This window comes from Mauremys reevesii, linkage group 22 (genome assembly GCF_016161935.1).
Source record: "Mauremys reevesii isolate NIE-2019 linkage group 22, ASM1616193v1, whole genome shotgun sequence".
Lineage (NCBI taxonomy): Eukaryota > Metazoa > Chordata > Testudines > Geoemydidae > Mauremys > Mauremys reevesii.
This window is the reverse complement of record NC_052644.1, coordinates 13,668,969-13,689,464: the sequence shown is the minus strand read 5'-3', so window position 1 is coordinate 13,689,464 and position 20,496 is coordinate 13,668,969. Positions and strand designations below refer to the sequence as shown.

The following is a 20,496-nucleotide window of genomic DNA, read 5'->3' as shown; positions in this document are numbered from 1 at the left end:
TATTCATTCCATGGGTGGCGAACCCGAGCCCACTTATCCACTGACACTTTAAAAATCCTTGCACCCCAGTCTGGGTCTATGCCAGTTATGCGATATGTATGTATCTTTTCATCCTTGCAAACGATATCTGTAACCCTCCATAACCCAAGCCTGACCCCAGATGTACAGTACCTTCCCTCTCAACCTGTGTATATTTCATTTCAAACATTTACTTTAATAAAATTTTTAAATCTGAAATTGAAAGGTGGATAAGAAACTGGTTGAAGGAGAGACTACAACAGATCATACTGAAAGGTTAACTGAGGGACTGAGGTTAGTAGTGGAGTTCCTCAGGGATCAGTCTTGTGTCCAATATTATTTAATATTCTTACTTCTGACTTTGGCACAAAGAGTGGGAATGTGCTAATAAAATTTGAGGATGACACAAAATTGGGATGTATTGCCAATGCGGAGGAGGGTTGGAATATCATACAAGAAGATCTGGATGATCTTGTTAACTAGAGTAATAGAAATGGGATCGAATTTAAGAGTGTAAAGTGCAAGGTCATGCATGTAGGAACTAACAACAAGATTTTTTTATATATAAATTGGGGATATATCAGTTGGAAGTGACAGAGGAGAAAGATGCATCCGAAGAAGTGGGTATTCACCCACGAAAGCTCATGCTGCAAAACGTCTGTTAGTCTATAAGGTGCCACAGGATTCTTTCTTGCTTATGTAGTCATTGATAATGAAAATCTAATTTTCAACAACAAGGAAATTACAAATCTTGATCAAGTTTATTCTTTTGCAGAACAACTCCAGCTTGAAAATGGTAAGTTTGCTCAGATTTCTAAGCAGCTTCACTGATTTTTTTTTCAACTCAAATGTACATCCTGTATTTCCAAGTCTAAATATAAGCCTGTGACAGGGACTGGTCCACTCACTGCTTGGTGGCACCTCCTTGTGTCTCATCTGGGGAATTTGCTCTGCCACCTGGTCTGGCACTCCTTCCTGCAGTTACTCAGTCAGTTGTTCCCCTCAGTTACTCCATTGCCTCTCATGCTCCAAGAGCGAAGCACTGTCCTCCCCATAGCTCGCCCTCACACTAAGTCACATTAAAGTTCTCCCCCATTCTGGGGTATTGCAAGTCCTTTGAGGCAAACTGTCCATGGCAGTCCACTCCCCACTGCCTGATCTGTGCCACTCCCCCAGTGGCAGGTAGGGGAACCTGGGCCCACTCTCTACACTGGGTTCCAGTCCATGGACCCTCAACCCAGCAGTTCTGGCTTTACTCTTCCAGCCCTCACTGCTCCTACCCTGTATAACTTCCTACTCTCCCCTTACAGCTTCCTGCTCTTCTCCTTTGTCTCAAGGAGTGCAACTGTGGTTTATCTCCCCTAGCATGCCAACTTCCTCTCTTTATAGATCTGGCCGGGCTCCCCACCTCCAACAGTCCATGTGCATGTGCAGTTCATGTGCAATTTGGCCCTAGCACATCCTAGGTTTCTTTCAGGAGCAGCCTAATGTTAATTGACCTAATTTACCCCTTCAATTCTTGTGTAAAGTAGACACCCCATCACAAAGCCCCTAAATAATCCATTATACAGCAGACCTTAAGAAATGACACTTCACTGTAGGTGTCCAATTTCACAAACTCTGAATTACATGAGGTATCCTTCCCCACATAAATAGTCCTATTGAGGATAATTGTCAAAATGCAAAAAAAATTCAGTATTTATTCACACAAAACATCCATTCACATCTCAACTTCTACCTGAGTCAGACCTGAAAAAGACTTTAAGGATGAAACATAAATCTGTGTCCTACTTAATCTACTTTTATTTATAGATTCATACATTGTAAATTTTACTTAATTTTTTCTTAATATGTTCCCTTATTATATCAATTTGTCTATCTACAAATATATAATATAATCATGCTTAGAGTATCCAAAAAAATTAAAAATCATAATCTAATCTGACCACCTGTCTAACACAGGCCATATAATTTTCCCCAAATAATTCCTAGAGTATAACTTTTAGGGGAAAAAATCCTCTCATTGGAGGGGAGAGGCAAAAGGGTTCCCATAGGGTTCATTTATTCTAATGGGGTCCCATGGGGTATCAGTTCTTGCCCCTATGCCATTTAACATTTTTATCAGTGACCTGGAAGAAAACATTAAATTTTCATTGATAAAGTTTGCACATGGCACAATAATTGGGGAAGTGGTAAATAATGAAAAAGACAGGTCCTTGATACAGAATAATCTGGATCGCCCTTGGTGGGTTCACCATAAGGAAACAATATGCGGTTTAATACAGCTACATCTAAGAACAAAAATTGTAGGCCATACTTACAGGATAGTGCAGCTCTATCCTGAGAAGCTGTGACTTTGAAAACATTAGGGGCTCATGGTTGATAATCAACTGAACATGAGCTTCCAGTGTTATGCTACAACCAATAAGGCTAACCTTGGGTACATAAACAGAGGAATCTCAAGTAGCAGTAGAGAGATTATTTTACCTCTGTATTTGGCACTGGTGCAACTGCTGCTGGAATACTGTGTCCAGTTCTGGTGCTCACAATTAAAGGAGGATGTTGATAAATTGGAGAGGGGTCAGACAAGAGACACAAGAATGATTAAAGGAAAAGAAAACATTCCGCATAGTAATAGACTAAAGGAGCTCAATATTTTTAGCTTATCAAAGAGAAGGTTAAGGTGTGACTTGATTACAATCCATAAATACCATACATGGGGATCAGGAATAATGGGCTCTTCAGTCTAGCAGAGAAAGGTACAACATGAGCCAATGGCTGGAAGTTGAAACAGTGAGGGTGATTAAATACTGGAAAGATTTACAAAGGTTTGTGTTAAAATTTAGCAAGGGCCATTGTGTATTCTCCATCACTGGCAAGATTTAAATCAAGATTGTATGTTTTTCTAAAAGATTTGCTCTAGGAATTATTTTTGAGAAGTTCAATGGCCTGTGTTATACAGGCGGTCAGACTAGATGATCACAGAGGTCCCATCTGGCCTTGTAATCTATTATTCTCTCTTCATTCTCTGTGTTGGGGCTATGGCAAAGCCATGTTAAGCAAGTGGATATCAGACTTGCTCTGGAAGTGGTGAGATTGGCTGCTATGCTTGCCTCCTTCAGAAAGCAGCTCTGAAGCCAGTTGCAGTAGGCCAGTGGTTCTAGCTGACCCTTTCATAGTTCCCTTGGAAAGTGGTTCCTGAGGGAAATTGTGGTGTCAGACAAATAGAGAGTCTATTAGGTACCACAGCAAGCAAAGCCTTACATATGAGGCCCAAAATCTTACCTAGGATCCTGTGGAGAGTGAGTGTCATGAGTGAAGCACCACATTCATGACCTTTTGGGGACTAGTGTTGCTGACAGTTGATGTGATCATTCCTATGCCCTATTATGTGACTCGAGAGTGCATGTGGGCATGGATCCTTGAAGCAAAGTCATCTTCTGACAGAATACAATTCAGCCTCCTAGACAACCACAGAGGTTAGGAGGAGTTTGTAGCAACTGAGCATACTGGAGTGTTCACTGAGAATGAGTTCAGAAAGAGCCAGAGGCTGCAAACTGACTTGATAATTGATTCCAGTGCTGGGCTTTAGTCCATCCATCCAACTTCATTCTGAGTGATAAGAGGGCTAAATAACACACTTTGAAAACAGTGAAATGCTGATCAGAGCTGACTTGTGTGGGCATGGAGCATGTGGATGGAACTTGTTCCTTCCCTCCTCAGCAACCTACAGCATCTCAGTTGCTCATACCCTGCAGCCACATACTTGATGTCATATGCCATAAAAACATTTGTTTAGAGAAAAGGGCTAAAGCGATGCTGTTACTCAGTTGTGTGTCATTCCTTTGCAGAGCAAGTACGGTGGGACAGAAGTAAGTTTGCATTCAGTTACGTAGCCTTCTATTCAAGCAGGGGAGAGACAGCAAGCAGGGATGGCATCGTCACCTAGTGAGCTGCCTACACTGGAGTGCTCACAACAATGAGGAGTCCAGAAGGAATCAGAGGCTGTGAACTGACTTGATAATCAATCCATCGATCCTACTTCATTCTTAATAATAGCAGGGGGAAAAATGCACATAGACAACCAAAGTGCTGATCACGGTTGACTTCCATGGCTGTGAGATGGAGAAGGAACTAAAGCCCAGATCCACACATGGACTTGGGCATTGCAATGTTGTAGATTGCAACACCTAACGTGTAGGAGGCTGGCTACCAAATAGAACCTACAAGCCTAGTCTGCCTATACGATGCATGGGGAAAGAGATGCTCTTCAATATGGGATCAACAAAGGACTGTATAATAGGCGGGGAGGTGCCTAAGCTAGTTGATAGCAGATGCCGAGTTAAGGGATGTATCCTAAGCCCCAGCCCTCTCAGGGAGGTAGGCACCTACATCTGCTCGGGATCCACAGTATTGATTCCTCTCCTGGAGTCAGGCACCTAATCCATTTCTTGTAAGAATGGTATGGGGCACATCTAACACCATGTGAAACTGGCAGGGGGGAGAAGGAGAAAACAGCAGCTTTCACCCTAGTCCCAATGGTTGTAGCACTCAACCAGAATGTGGGATAACCCACTTCAACCCTCCCCCTGCCCTGCCCCACCCCTCCATCTGGATGAGGAGAGAGAATTTGAACTTGGGTCTCCCGCCTGTCATCCGAATGCCATAATAGGACTATCTGATATTATGAGGTGTGACTTTTGCAATTTTTCCTGTTGAAGCTGTTCCATTGCACATACATTAAGCAATGAGAGCATAAGAAGTGCTCTATAGACTGGTAGTCAGGACACTCACCTCAGAGGTAAGAAACTCAAGGTTAGATCCCATTTTTACTTCAGGCAGGGGGGAGACTTGAACCAGGGTCTCCCTCAGCCCAGCCTTATCCACTGAGCTCAGCCTGCTCCCACTAGCATTGTGGGGAGTTAGTCAAGCTTTGAGAACACCTGCAGCTGCTCCAGGCAAGGTAGTTGGCACAATGCTTAGTTTCACCTAATCTGAGGATCCCTCTGGGTATTAGATGTGAGAGATGTGCCCAGGTGCTCAGAATGAGGTGTGCAGAAGCTTAATGGCTTAATGGAAAAAAAATAGATGCAATGGGGTTTTAAGCATCTCCAGAATAAGTCAACTTAAATTTTGGACTATCTGACTAAGGTGGGAATTAAGCACCTACACCATTTTGTGGATCTGGGCCACCAAACTGATTTAAGATTCTCGGGAGAGCCAGTGTAATGAGTGAAGCACCCCATTGATGCATGAGTGTTGCTGAGGAGACAGGCTGTTCTGGACCATATGATCTTTTTCTGAAGGTCAATGAAATCATTCCTACTTCCTGTACTGAGTATTCCAGCCTAGAGTGCATGTGGGCATAAGTCCTTGTAGCAAAGTCATCTTGTGACAGAATGCAGTGCAGCTTCCCAGGCAGCCACAGACTTAAAGAGGAGATTGTAGCAGCTGTGGAGTGTCCGTCCAGAATGAGTCCAAAAACAGCCAGAGACTGCAAACTGAGTTGGTAATTGATTCCAATGCTGGGCTTCAATCTATTCATTTTACTTAATTCTGAATAATAAGAGGACAATATTACACACTTTGAAAACTATGAAATGCCAAGTAGGGTTGACTTGTGTGGATGGGGCATGTGGGAGGAACTTGTTCCTTATCTCCTGAGCAATCTGCATCCATAATCATTTCAATGCAGCATTTCTGTAGCTCACAGTTTGCAGCCACATACCATATTTCCTATCCCATAAAAACACTGATTTAGAAAATGGGGCAAAATTATGCTGTTTGTGAAATGTGTGTCATTCCTTTGCAGATCAAGTACAGTTGGAGAGAGGTAAGTTTGCCTTCATGTCTGTAGCCTTGGACTCAATCAAAGGAGGGACAGATAGGATAGGGTGGAATTGCGACCTGGTTGTGTTCAGCAGCAGTGAAAAGTCCAGGAATCAGATAAGCAACTCTAATGATAGACCTCAGTCCATCGATCTTACTTCATTCTTAATAATGGAGAGGGGAAATAATGCACTTTAAAAACTGAAATGCTGATCATGGTTGACTTGAGTGGTTGTGAGGTGGAGGAGGAGCTAATTCCTTACATATCTGCATCCTCCATGGCTCACACTTAACTGGCACCAATCCAAAGTCAACCACCAAATGTTTACAGAAAAAGGCAAAAATATGTAGTTACTCAAATGTATGTCATTCCTTTGCAGATGAACTACGGATGGGAAGGGGTAAGTTTGCATTCATTTATGTAGCCTTCTCAAACTGAGGAGAGATGGAGCATGTGGTGGAATTGTGTGTGATTTTATATTTGCTGAAGAAACAAAGAGAAACACTGATTAGCAAGAGGCAGAATTGGATAGTTTACTGCAGCATCTCCATCAATGTTTGATGATGAGGGCCATGTAAAACCTAAAATAGCTAGACATAACTGGGTTATTTTACATTGGTGCATTGTTGGGAATATTCTTTATCTAGGCTTGGTTTGGAGCATCAGGCTTGGGGCTGTTCACAGGAAGCAAAAATTTGTTAACCCACATTGCATTTTGGCTGAGAATGGCATGATTGCAGCTGGCATTTTTTTCTATTAAAAACAATAACAAAATACATTCATTTAAAAAAAATGCAGAGGAAATTTTTTAAATAAAAAAAACATTGTTTTGCTAAATTTTGGTTTTCCATTTTTTAAAATTATTTTCCCTCTCTTTCTCCCTTTATTTCCCTTTTCCCTCACTGAATGAAATAGAATTAAAGTTGTCTAGGTTTTTTGTTTTGTCTTTTTTCATTTTTTCCCATTTTTCCACTCTCCAAATTTTCAAAATTCCTCCAGCTTTGAAAAATGTACAGCCTGTCTAGGGATAAATGAAATTGCAACCCAGCCACTCTGTAACCTTTCGAAATGTCTTCAACTTTTGAGAAGGCAGAAGGTAAAATTTTCAAAAGTGACATTGGCATTTATGTCCAGATCCACAAAGGTAGAGGCAAGGGAATGCCTAGCTAGAGGATACTGATAGGGCTCAGGTGTCTTACCCCCATTCTTAGCGGCCACTGCTATTCAAAACACTCCCACTCAGCTGCCACCTAACTGTAGTCACCTAAACTCACTCAGCACATAAGTTTTTACTGTAAAAGTTCCCATGGTACTGATTTTTCCACTTGTGGGCACACACATTGCTTCCTCACTCTAGGCCCCAGAGTGGTCCATGAACCAGAAGCAGATAGGCATTCCTCTGCCTATCCCGTGGGGGGGTCAGCTATTCCAGTAGGTGTACTCACAGATCACCAACTGGATTGGGTCCCCTTAAGAATCTGTGGATGGCAATTGCCACCTCTTAACTTTTAGATCTTTGGCTACAGCATTCACCTGGGATGTAAGAGACCACAGATTCAATTCCCACTGCTGTCTGAGGAGGAGAAGGGATTTGAACATGGGTTTCCCACTCATCTAGCGTGCTAACCACTGGGCTATGGGATATTCCAGTATGGACACTCTGTCAGTCTCGTCTGTTGACACTGAAACCCAGTGTCCAGACCTCCTGCTGTAATGACTCTTCAATTATTTATACTAAGTAGAAGAAGCTCGACAGGAGAGACTCAAAGCACCTCACATCAGGATGTCCCATAAGTGAATGGTGAGCACAGCCATCTGAAAAGTGTGTGTTGTAGGTTCAAATCGTTCCTCCCCCTCAGGAAGAGGTGGGAAGTGAACTTGGGTATCCAACTTATAAGGTGGTACACTCACACACACACACTTAATATGTATTTAATTAAAGAGGAACAGCTTCAGTGAGAAAGACCCATAGTCCAGGTTAGGCCATTCAGCTGAAAGGTAGGGAATGTCTCACCAAATCCCTTCCCTTCAGCAGACAGAGAGGGGAATTTAAGGATATCCCATGTAAGTACCTTAACCACAGGGTGGATTTGGGTCTAAATATTCCTAGACCCTATCACACTACAACTAGTCTGTAATTCTGCAGTATTTAAACAATGTTTCCACCCCTCTTCCTAAGTGGACCTCATGGGAACTAAGGGTCAGATCATCCCCTACCATGGTGGGGCTGTGGAACTACTGGGAACTCCAGGAGCTTCTCACTGGAGTGTTTTCTCTTCAAAAAAGGGAGGGTTCCTAATCTTGAAGAGGAGATGAGGGGTAGGGGGCAGCTTGACAACAAGGAGAATCCTATAGTGTGACAGGAATAAATGGAGACCATAGACTTATTCCTGCTTCCATTGCAGTCAACAGGAATTGGTCATGAATTTCAGTGGGAGTAGTATGTGTGTGCATGGTAATGACTAAAAGGAAACATTTAGTCAAATAAAAATTGCCTTTAGTTTGCTTCTCCTCCTCTAGGAAAGAAACAAGAACATTCTGAAGAAGGTAAGATTTCCTGTATACCTGTTAATCCATCAGCAAGGGGCATATTTCACCCAGTCACAATGATAGAGCACACATGAAAATCATAGAATCATAGAATCTCAGGGTTGGAAGGGACCTCAGGAGGTCATCTAGTCCAACCCCCTGCTCAAAGCAGGACCAAACCCAACTAAATCATCCCAGCCAGGGCTTTGTCAAGCCTGACCTTAAAAACCTCTAAGGAAGGAGATTCCACTACCTCCCTAGGTAACCCATTCCAGTTCTTCACCACCCTACTAGTGAAAAAGTTTTTCCTAATATCCAACCTAAACCTCCCCCTCTGCAACTTGAGACCATTACTCCTTGTTCTGTCATCTTCTACCACTGAGAACAGTCTAGATCCATCCTCTTTGGAACCCCCTTTCAGGTAGTTGAAAGCAGCTATCAAATCCCCCCTCATTCTTCTCTTCTGCAGACTAAACAATCCCAGTTCCCTCAGCCTCTCCTCATAAGTCATGTGCTCCAGCCCCCTAATCATTTTTGTTGCCCTCCGCTGGACTCTCTCCAATTTATCCACATCCTTCTTGTAGTGTGGGTCCCAAAACTGGACACAGTACTCCAAATGAGGCCTCACCAGTACTGAGTAGAGGGGAATGATCACATCCCTTGATCTGCTGGAAATGCCCCTACTTATACAACCCAAAATGCCATTAGCCTTCTTGACAACAAGGGCACACTGTTGACTCATATTCAGCTTTTCGTCCACCGTAACCCCTAGGTCCTTTTCTGCAGAACTGCTGCCCAGCCATTCGGTCCCTAGTCTGTAGCAGTGCATGGGATTCTTCCGTCCTAAGTGCAGGACTCTGCACTTGTCCTTGTTGAACCTCATCATATTTCTTTTGGCCCAATCCTCTAATTTGTCTAGGTCCCTCTGTATCCTATCCCTACCCTCCAGCATATCAACCACTCCTCCCAGTTTAGTGTCATCTGCAAACTTGCTAAGGGTGCAGTCCACACCATCCTCCAGATCGTTAATGAAGATATTGAACAAAACCGGCCCCAGCACCGACCCTTGGGGCACTCCACTTGATACCGGCTGCCAACTAGACATGGAACCATTGATCACTACCCGTTGATCATCTAGCCAGTTTTCTATCCACCTTACCGTCCATTCATCCAGCCCAGACTTCTTTAACTTGCTGGCAAGAATACTGTGGGAGACTGTATCAAAAGCTTTGCTAAAGTCCAGAAATAGTACATCCACTGCTTTCCCCTCATCCACAGAGCCGGTTATCTCATCATAGAAGGCAATTAGGTTAGTCAGGCATGACTTGCCCTTGGTGAATCCATGCTGACTGTTCCTGATCACTTTCCCCTCCTTTAAGTGGTTCAGGATTGATTCCTTGAGGACCTGTTCCATGATTTTTCCAGGGACTGAGGTGAGACTGACTGGCCTGTAGTTCCCTGGATCTTCCTTCTTCCCTTTTTTAAAGATGGGCACTACATTAGCTTTTTTCCAGTCATCCGGGACCTCCCCCGATCGCCATGATTTTTCAAAGATAATGGCCAATGGCTCTGCAGTCTCATCGGCCAACTCCTTTAGCACCCTCAGATGCAGCGCATCCGGCCCCATGGACTTGTGCTCGTCCAGCTTTCCTAAATAGCCCTGAACTACTTCTTTCTCCACAGAGAGCTGGTCACCTCCTCCCCATACCGTGCTGCAGAGTGCAGCTGTCTGGGAGCTGACCTTGTCTGTGAAGACAGAGGCAAAAAAAGCATTGAGTACACTAGCTTTCTCCACATCCTCTGTCACTAGGTTCTCTCCCTCATTCAGCAAGGGGCCCACACTTTCCTTGACTTTCTTCCTGTTGCTAACATACCTGAAGAAACCCTTCTTGTTACTCCTAAAGAAACCCTTCTTGTTACTCCTATATTGGTAAAATATGATTGGTTATTTAATTTGCCAAGAGCCACTGTAGGGGAATATGAAGTTTTAAATTTCTTGTGCTCTTCCAACAGTAGTTAATTGGATAAAGAGTATGATTGCTTCCATTGACTTCAGTGGGAATTAGATTGGGCTGAATTAGACTATCTTGACCTTCTACCTGCCTTTCTTTCAGTGCTACGAACACTGAGTGCTAGGTTAGGTAAGAGGAGTGTATTTCCATATATTTCTAGTGAATATAGTCATTCACTCATCATAAACCTATTGTACATCACAGCTCATATGGCAGTCACCCTTCAGAGAAAGAGGATATGGACTTTCCATTAGAAAACGCTACTATTATCAGTGATTTAGTTGTAACCCTTCTGCCCCTCTGAGTTGGCAGCAACAAGGGCCGGGTTCAGTATCCAGGGGTTCCGTTTCAATAACACAATGCAAAACCGCTCAAGCCCCCACCCAGTGACCTGGGACAATTACCTACCACCCCCCTGGGCGCCTCTAGGAGGCAATACTTCCCCACTCGCAAGCACAGAGTCCGAGTGTAGCAAAATCCTTTTAATAAAGGAGGGAAACAATGCGGCATCACATTGGAGACACACCACAAACAGGACTATACACAAACCATAAGCAAAAAAAAAACCCACCTCCAAGTACATTTGGCACTGTCCTTTCCCCCTTAGGATCTTAAGTCCAATCACCCCAAAGTCCAACAACCCAAGAGTCTTTGTCTCTGGTCAGTGCCACCCCAGAGTTCAAAAGTCTATCTGCAGAGTTTTACCCCCCCAGCCTGGGTGGAAATGGCGAGGGCACACGCAGGGTGTTAAGGGACACCTTACGTGGGCCATGGCCGACTGCCCTGCTTCTCCGTGGAGTTCTGCTGCAGCCTTCACCACGACTGGCTCCACTCCATCAGCTGTGCCGCTCCTCCAGCCAACCCGTGAACCGCATCAGCCGTCCCCGCGAACCGCTCCACACTGCTCACTGTTCCACGGGCTGCGCCAACATGCTGCAGACTGCTCCGCTCTGCCAGCTGCTTAGCGAGCGATCTTCAGGCTCCCCCACTCAGTGATCTCAGCTCAGTAAGCTTAGCTCTTTTAGTGATTTCAGCTCTTAGTGGTTTCAACTTGTAGTAGAGGAGCCCCAGTGCCACCTTGGCCAAACGTGAATTCAGGTCAACAGCCTCCAGATGGACTCCTAAAGGATTCAAAATTAGCTCTGCTCTTTAACAGTGGAGAGAGGAGGATGTGCAATTGGTGTTCCAGGCCCTCAAAAGGGGCCCATACCATCAGGTACACACACCAGTCCCCAGCCTCTCTCCCCTCACTGGGTTTTGGAACCCATGTCCCTTGTCTAGCAAGTACTATTTAATGTAGGTTGAGTCATTTCTGTCATAAAGCAGTCTCATAGTTCCTCATTCACATAATTAAGGTAACAGCACTTTTTTTCCTTCCTGCCCCAATAACAAAAAAATTGGGGATTCCACCATGTGAAAATAACCATCCCATGCTGCTGTGTGTTATGCTAAGTGGAGTGGGTTTACCAATGCAAATGCACATTCCTAAAATTCCTTTGCCCACTCCTCATAATGTACCACCAGATGTCAGGGTAGATCTCATCCTGACTCTGCTTACATAGTGAATTAACCAAAGTTGGAGTTGCAAGTGGTCAGTCACTGCCTTTCCTCAAATGCAGTGATTTTGTTTTTCTTCTGGAAAGTTTGAACAAAAATTTTTCTTCCATTTTTGATAAAAGTGTGAATAATGGGTGTTTCTTCATTGTGCTAGGGCTTCCAGCTCCCTTTAAAGGGAGGTTTACCTCTGCCCGCTTGCAGCCTGAGTTCAGACTCAAACCTGTCTGTCACTGGCAGTAGTCCCTGACTCCCTGCCAGCTTTGTTCTGCCTCACAGGAGTCAGAGGCTCCTTCAGCCCTCCCTGCTGCAGAAACATGTCTCTGAGGGAAATGTCAACATTGTATTTCATGTAGAGCCCCTCCCCCTTGTGTGGCTTAAGCCTCCTCCCTGGTGCTTGCTAATCAGAGTGGCTTGTCTACCCTCCTGGCATGCACTGGGTCCTGGGTTCTTTATTTCAGTTCCTGGTGCCTCCACCCAAGATGACTTCTGTCTGTGCTTGGGACACGGGGTGCTGTCCCTTGGGAAAATGACTAATGCTACTTATCAAGGAATATAACTTAGCACATGAACAACACAATATATTAATACAAGTCCCAACAAATGAAAGGCCACACTCAAAAATAAGAGTATGGCACACAGAACTTTACTGGGGACAGGAAACAAAGGCTCTAGGGAAGCAACATAAGAACAGCCATACTGTGTCAGACCAATAATCTATCCAGCCCAGTATCCTGTCTTCTGACAGTGGCGGGTGCCTGATGCATCAGAGTTAATGAACAGAACAGGGCAATTTATCTAATGATCCATTCCCTGTCATCCAGTCCCAGCTTCTGATAGACAGAGGCTTAGGGACACCCAGAGCACTGGCTTGCATCCCTGACCATCTTGGCTAATAGCCATTGAAGATGCTAACCTCCATGAACTTATCTCATTCGTTTTTTTGAACCCCATTATGTTTTTGGCCTTCACAACATTCTTTGGCAATGAGTTCCACAGATTGACTGTGTGTTCTGGGAAGCAGTACTTCCTTTTGTTTATTTTAAACCTACTGTCTATTAATTTCATTGGGTAACCCCTGTTTCTTGTGTTATGTGAAAGAGTTAATAATATTTATTTTCTCCAGACCATTCATGATTTTATAGACTTTTATCATATCCCCCTTAGTTGTATCTTTTCTAAGCTGAACAGTCCCAGTCTTTTTAATTGCTTCTCATACAGAAGCTGTTCCATATCCCTAATCATTTTTGTTGCCCTTCTCTGTCCTTGTTCCAATTCTAATATATCTTTTTGAGATGGGGTGACCAGAACTGCATGCAGTATTCAAGGTGTGGGAGGACTATAGATTTATATAGTGGCATTATGATATTTTCTTATTATTATCTATCATTTACCTAATGATTCCTTACATTGTTAGCTGTTTTGACTGCACATTGAGTGGATGTTTTCAGAGAACTATCCACGATGACTCCAAGATCTTTCTTGAGTGGTAACCGCTAATTTAGACCCCATAATTTTGTATGTATATTTGGGATTATGTTTTCCAATGTTCATTGCTTTGCATTTATCAATCTTGAATTTCCTCTGCCATTTTGTTGCCTAGTCACCCAGTTTTGTGAGATCCCTTTGTAACTCTTCACAGTCTGCTTTGGACTTAACTATTCTGACTAATTTAGTATCATATGTAAATGTTACCACTTCACTGTACCCCCTTTTACCAAGTTTACCCCTTTTTCCAGATAATTTATGAATGTGTTGAACAGCACTGGTCCCAGTACAGATCCTTAGGGGATTCCACTCTCTACTGGAAAGAGGTTAAGATCAACTAAGGAAAGGGTTAAGATTAACTGAAGTACTAAAACATCAGTAATCTAACAAATGCCCCATCTCCCTGTATTCACCACTCTACTAAAACCCCCATCTCCCTCCCTAGCACCTTTCCAGGCAGATGGTGTGCTGGGGATAAGTCCTGAAACAAGTTCTGAAGTTCTGTAAATGTTGGATGGCTTACACAAAAGAAAGTGGTTCCCTTACGGTGTCTTTGCCCCCAAGTGAGATTAGATCCTCTCCTGGCTCCCTGGTCTGGAGTCTTGGGAGGTTCCAGCTGGCTCTAGGTAGGTGGCACTGGGTTGGTTCTCTTCCCCTCTGATCGCTGGTCTCTGCAGGGCTGGCACTCCTCAGTCACACACTAAACCCCACAATAGTTCACAGCCTCCCTTTGGTGGAGAGTGGGAACTGAGTACAGATTCTTTGGGCTATGCTGCTCCTCTCCCAGCTCCAAACTCAAACAATCAAAAGTGAAACCAAAACTGGTCCCTTTGTCCTTCAGTCAGCCTGTTCCCTCCCACCGAGGCACTGTGGAGTTCTGGCTCTCCCTGGCCCAGCAAAACTGCCTATATCAATCATTCCAGCCAAAGTTCCCCACTAGCTTTTTTAAGCATTTCCAGGCTACTGTCCTAGGCTTGAAGATGTATGGGAAATGGCATCCAGTGGGTCTGCAGCCAATGTTCTGTAGGCCAGAGAGTAGGACCCCTAGAGCCTCAGTTCAGTGTCCAGGAACTACCAAAGTCCAAAGGGGTGGGGGCTACATTCAAATGTATGTCTCAGCTCAATAATTTAGTATCTAATTCCCAGTCATGTCCCATGGCTATATTTGGGCACTTTTCTCTCTCATCTCCACTTGTTCTTCTGAGGTGTTTGCTGTAGTAGGCTTCAGGCAGTGAGCTAGGCTGGGAAAAGCCAGAGGCAAAAGGAAAGGTCTCTGTGTTCTGCTTCACTCTCTTGTCAAGTATCTTGCTTGGGAGCTTGGCTGGTTCTAAGGGCAGATTGAAGTTACTCCATTACAGCCCAGGTCAGGTGGGACCTCCACATCCCTGTGATTGGTAGGAGCCAAGAAGGATTGGAAATGCTGGCTTTAGCACCAACCTAATGCATTTCCATTACAACAAATTCTCATGACGCTTCTTTGAACAGCCACAGGGCCAAAATAGCAGAGGCTTGAAAGTTGCAACATGGTATGGAAATAGCCCTCCCAGGCTATGGGAGTGGGAGTACTCATGGAATAAATTGCTACCAGCGGAGATAAGGGTACCAGAACTGAGCCCATACTTGGCACTAGCAATACATTATTCTTCTCCGCTTGCCAAAGAAACACTTAGTGAGTGGTGCACTGCACATGAGTGTGTAGCTGACTGAGCTTTGCAGTGAACTACCAGGTCATCAGAATGACTGCCAGCCCTGAGAAACTCAGGATCTAGTGATAGGGGCCATCTTCCCTCCCCTGCTGCTTTCCCCACCAAAAGATTTCCTTAGCCCAATCCACCCAGGGGCAGGAGCCAGGAGGATTTTGTTGAGTTCCTGCTGCAATAAGTAGGAAGGAATGATCAGGACCTGATCAGGTCACCTGTATATTTCATTGAATACTGTACTTCTATTCTGACAGCTAAGTAAAAATAAAATAACAGTTCTCTTAGAAAATCGGGAAATAGCCAGGTGTCCTGCAGCCTCAGGTTGCGCTGGCAAAGAGTATATATGTAAAAGACATAACAACCTCCCTGTTTCAGACATCAAGCAAATACAGCCTGGACTTGACAGAATAGTCCATCATGGACATATTACTGTCACTTAGATCATTAGTGCATTACGGGTTTCTTGCCTCTTCCTTTGAAGCAGCTGGGAATGGGCATTGTCAGAGCCAGGATGCTTCATTAGATGCATTATTATTGTTCAATGCAGTCCAATAAGTTGGTCCAATAAAGGATATTACCTCACCCACCTTGTCTTTCTATTATTCTGTTCAGTCTTGCACTGCCAGAGATAGCATGCTCTTCCTTGCCCCCAACACTCTCGCTAAAGAAATATTATTTCTATGAAAGTCACAAGTGGAGAGTAAAGTAAAAATCCCATAGGTACAGGGATTACCATGAAAAGCAGCCAAGTTAGCACATATTTGTTTTTTTGTCATTTGTTTTAGGTGCCTTCCATTGTTTGAGTTTGCTATAGTTAGAGGTCCAGGTCAGAGGATTTACAACTTAATTTTACATTTTGATCTGAAGGCAGTATGATTACTCTTGGGAAAGAGTTTGTGGACTTGTTCTTGCTCCCTTGGCACTCCTTTGGAGATTTCAGTGAACTTCAGCAGGAATAGGTTTCGGCTGTGTGTGTACATGTAGAGGTTTGCGTGTATTATACTGTCAAAATAAGAAGTATAAATAAGAAACATCATCTGTTTTCTTCCCTTCATTCAGAAAATAAAGAAAAAGTGTTTGAAGCAGGTAAGATTTCCTATGTCTTTACTTTACTCTTCATTCAGGGTCAAATCTCACTTGGTTGCATTGACACCACACACATGAAATTCTGTGTCTATTTCATGCACCAGTTGCAGAGACCTGCTACTGCAATAGATTAAAAACAACGAGGAGTCCTTGTGGCACCTTAGAGACTAACAAATTTGTTTGGGCATAATCTTTTGTGGGCTAAAACCCACTTCATCAGATGCAAGAGAATAGGAGGCTTTAAAAATGTGTTGCACTTCTAACAGAGTTAATGCTAATGGCATCAGGAATGCTGCCTGTGATGTCAGTTTCCAAATGTTTTGCTGTTTTATGTTGGTAATTGCACACAGATGGGTTAGATGTCTTTGTTAGCATCTCTAAAACATGGCAGGGCACTAACATGGTCTGCTGTGGAACAGAGTAGTCTGATAGCCATGGGGAAATTCCAGTTTGTGTTGAGAGTCGGTGGGATCAGGCAGGTTTTGTATAGCATTCTGTTCCCCCTTCTTTCCTGCAGTTTCTTTATCCATAGATCAGCATTGCTAAAGCCTCAATTTGGCAAAGCACTTGAGCATATGAATAAGTACTATTACCTTTAATGCGACCCAAGCAGACGATAAAGTTAAGCATGTGCTTAAATGCCTTCAGAAGTCAGTGCCATTACTCAAAATGCATAGAGTTAGGCACAGATAAAAATCTGTGCAGAATTGGGACCATAGGGTTAAATTCTGCTCTCACATACATCCCCTCAATCTTGTTTATTCCAGTGAGAGTCTAAATGGAGTAATCAGACAGAATTTGGCCTGTTCCCTGCCATATAACACAGCCTAATTTTGTCACTGGTAACCCTTCTATGGCCCATGTGGGAAACTCCAATGTGGCTCTTTTTTAGCCACTATAAAATGGTTCTCTTTCTGTTTTAAGATCCAACAATTTTTCAGCCTCAATGTGCTGTGAAGAAAAGATTGAGGTTATTAGATTGTTACTGAGAGAGGCCCAAGTTGAGGGGTGCATTAGGAAACCAGATAATTTACATATATTATTCTTTACTCATCCTTACACTGCATTTCTTTCAGAAATGAAAAAGTACAGCTTTCAATTAGGTATGAATATCATATTTCATATATTTAATAAATACAATAATTCAAGTAGTATAATCCATAATTATTGTTAAACATTTTGTACACCAATGTCAAGTATCAGTTGCTAGCAAAGACCCATTCTAAGCAAAAGTGAGCCCAGAGGTTAACAGAGACACAGACAGAAACTAAGTCAGATGTGTCTTCACATTGCATACAACATTTCCTGTGATTCTCGCCAGTGAAACACAGCTGATGAAGTCTTGGCACGTGTCAGACATGCTCTGGGATTTTGTCTCGTGGTGCCTGACCCCGTATAGCTACAACCTATGTGAGTGTTGACAGTGACCTCAGTGGGAGCAGGAGAAAAGTCTTGGGCCAAATTTTTAAAGGTATTTAGATACCTAGGGATACAGATGAGGCCAGATCAGCAGTCTGATTGATGAGCATGGCAACCAGTTACAGGGAATCCAGCATCCTCAGATAATAAAGACAACATTTTATCGCAGGCAAAGATAGGTGTAAAATCAAAGATGGGGAAAGGACAGGAATCAGGAAGAAAAAGGAAAGGCAGTGGAATCAGGGATAACAATACATGATTTCCCAACCAATCACACATGAACAACTGAACACTCCTTCCCTTAAGTACAAACAAAGCAATAATAAAAGGAATGCCCCCTCCCATCTCTCCTCAGAATTTCCCCAGGCTGGCTTATGGTGGATCAGAGTGGGGCTGGGGTCCCTTATGGGAAACTCATAGTTCTCCCTTCTGAGTGAAGTGGGTTGCTGGCCAGGATGTAAGGCTGCTGTCTCCTACTGGGCTCAGTTGGCACTGTCCTCAGAGGTACAGAAGAGTCTTGGCGCTCAGTGTCTCCTTGTGGATCTGGGTGCTCCAGGTTGGACTCAAGTTCTATGATTGAGAGAAGTTTCCCTTCTGGTGCTGGGATCAACTACAAGGCTACTTCCTTTCTGGCCTGTGTAAGACAAATCCTTGCAGCCAGCTCTTCCACAAACATATCTCTGGCCCGGTTCATGCCATGTCCAGTGCACATGTCCTGGTAGTCACAGCCAGTGTGGGCTATCTGGGACCTGCAGCTGATTGCCATCCTTATAAGTCACATTCCTTCTCCCGGCCAGTCCCCACAGGTTGATTGTGTCTCTCAAGCACCGAGTAGGCAGACAGTTTCAGCTCCTCCGACATCTGTTCTGCTGCCTGAGGGAACTGCTGGAAGCTGCTTTTCTCAAGCCCCCAAACTGTCAAAGGAGCTGCAGAGGGCTTGTGAGAAAGAATGATGAAAGTCTGAGAGAAGCAGAGACCGCTGGGTATGGTCAAACACATAGCGAGCACAAGCACTGAATGAAAATATTAGGCTCACTCACTTAATATGGCTGAGCCATGCTATGACAATCAGGGTCCAGAGACCCCAGAGAAAACAGGAGGTCTGAATCCTGAAAGAATAAGCAATTGAATTAACTGGTTGTATACAATATTACTGTACTCTAAAAGTGTATTGAGCGAGCTCTTTTATGAATGTAGGTGACACACTGGTGATTACTATCATGGTGAAATGTTTGTATTAACCCTAGGTGAGGAATTATGGATACTCTCTGATATTTTGCTTTGAAATCTGTGGGCAAACAAAGAAATAGGTTTTCTTACAGAAATGAGAGATGACAGCTATATACCTGTGTCCAGTGAAATTAAGCAGTATGGAATCAAAACAATGGAAGCCCTGATTTATGTACGAATCAACAAGGAGATGCAAAGTCCACAGGAAGGGAAAACCAGCAGGAAGCCTTCCTGGCTCCTGGAAACAGAGGGAATGAAGTTTAGGGTAATATCAGAAAGTGCAAAAAGACATTAGAGTTATCCATTACTTGGGGGACTAAAGGGGTCAGAACTCTTGAAATCACAGAATGATGGGTCCTTCAGTCAAGGGGGTTGAAGTATCTGTGAGCTGTCAGTGAGAAACCTGCCTAGGAAAATATTGTAACTTACTAAAATTAAGTTTCAGTCTTCAAAGTGTATTTTTACATGTGTTAGTTTGTTTGTAACCATTTCTATCACTGTTCCTCCAACTTGGTATCACTTATGTCTAGGTTCTCTTGGTAATAAACTTGTTTTACCAGCTCAGTGCTGTACATTAAACCAAAGGGTAAAATCCTCAGCTCATCTATCAGACTGGTGTGTGTTCTGTCTCCATAGAGGCAGCAAACTAGAGAACTTCTATGAGAGACCAGTGAGGGGGACTGGACTCTGTAGGGGAGACAGGTCTGGGGAGACTCGGAACTGGAAGAGTTGTTGGGATCACCTTGCAAGGAATAACCAGGCTGGTGGAAGCCAGGGTGAGGTCATTATGCTGTGATCTGGCTGTCAGGACTCAGAGCAAAAGCTTCACAGCACAGAAGCACTCATGGTTGAAGGGCAGGCAGAGACACAATCCGGTTTTGGTCTGGGTGAACCCCCTAAGTGTGGTATGTGCTATTTATGAAGTTAATACATTGATGAGTCATATTGAAATACTTTTCACATTCTAAAGGGCAAAAAAACAAGTGTTGATTGATAATGTTTGTATTTTCACAGATGAGCTGCAGAGACAAAATGGTGAGTTTACACTGAGTTCTAAGCAGTAGCACTCAACAGTGGTGTATGGCCTATGTTTGTAAGACCCAACACCACTCCTTCAATAATACATTATACAGCAGCAGGCTGCACACTGTCAGTTATACAATTCCTTGGAATCTGAGGAATATACCTGTATAAAAGCTAAGCAGGAACAGAATAAGGACCAAGTTTACACTGAATGTAAAGTCCAGTTCAAGGTCTCTGCTTTAATATTCAAAGCCTTTTGTGGTATCTGCCTTGCTTATCTGAGAAATGCTTCTCCCTCTGTGACTGAAACCTCAACCAACAGCTCTACTCTACTAAATGTAACAGAATACAGTGAGGCATATGAGAGCAGGAGAAGAACCTGAACCTGAACCTTCACACCTGACTGTCACCTTCAGTGGAATGTGCGTATGGAGAGTCGCTGAAAGGAGAAAGGGAAGTTACATATCTGTACAGCAGCTGGAGGTTGTGGAGATGTGCTGTTCTTGTGCACATTCCACGACCCACCTTCCATCTCCTCTACCCTGGAGGCTTTTACCTGTGACGATTCCATGGTAGAGAGGAAACTGAATGGCAATTAACAAATCCC

The 20,496-nt window shown here is 43.6% G+C and overlaps 1 protein-coding gene across 1 annotated transcript in view; it reads left to right on the top strand.

The window, feature by feature from the left end:
* LOC120388848 (butyrophilin-like protein 2) overlaps positions 1-13,938 on the top strand; it is an 82,362-nt gene extending 68,424 nt beyond the window's left edge. Inside the window, exons 22-27 of the mRNA XM_039510940.1 lie at positions 794-814; positions 5,831-5,851; positions 6,228-6,248; positions 8,369-8,395; positions 10,492-10,518; positions 13,877-13,938. Coding sequence (XP_039366874.1) covers positions 794-814; positions 5,831-5,851; positions 6,228-6,248; positions 8,369-8,395; positions 10,492-10,518; positions 13,877-13,938 — 179 coding nt within the window. The remainder of the gene's footprint in view (positions 1-793; positions 815-5,830; positions 5,852-6,227; positions 6,249-8,368; positions 8,396-10,491; positions 10,519-13,876) is intronic.
* Positions 13,939-20,496: the final 6,558 nt, after the last annotated feature.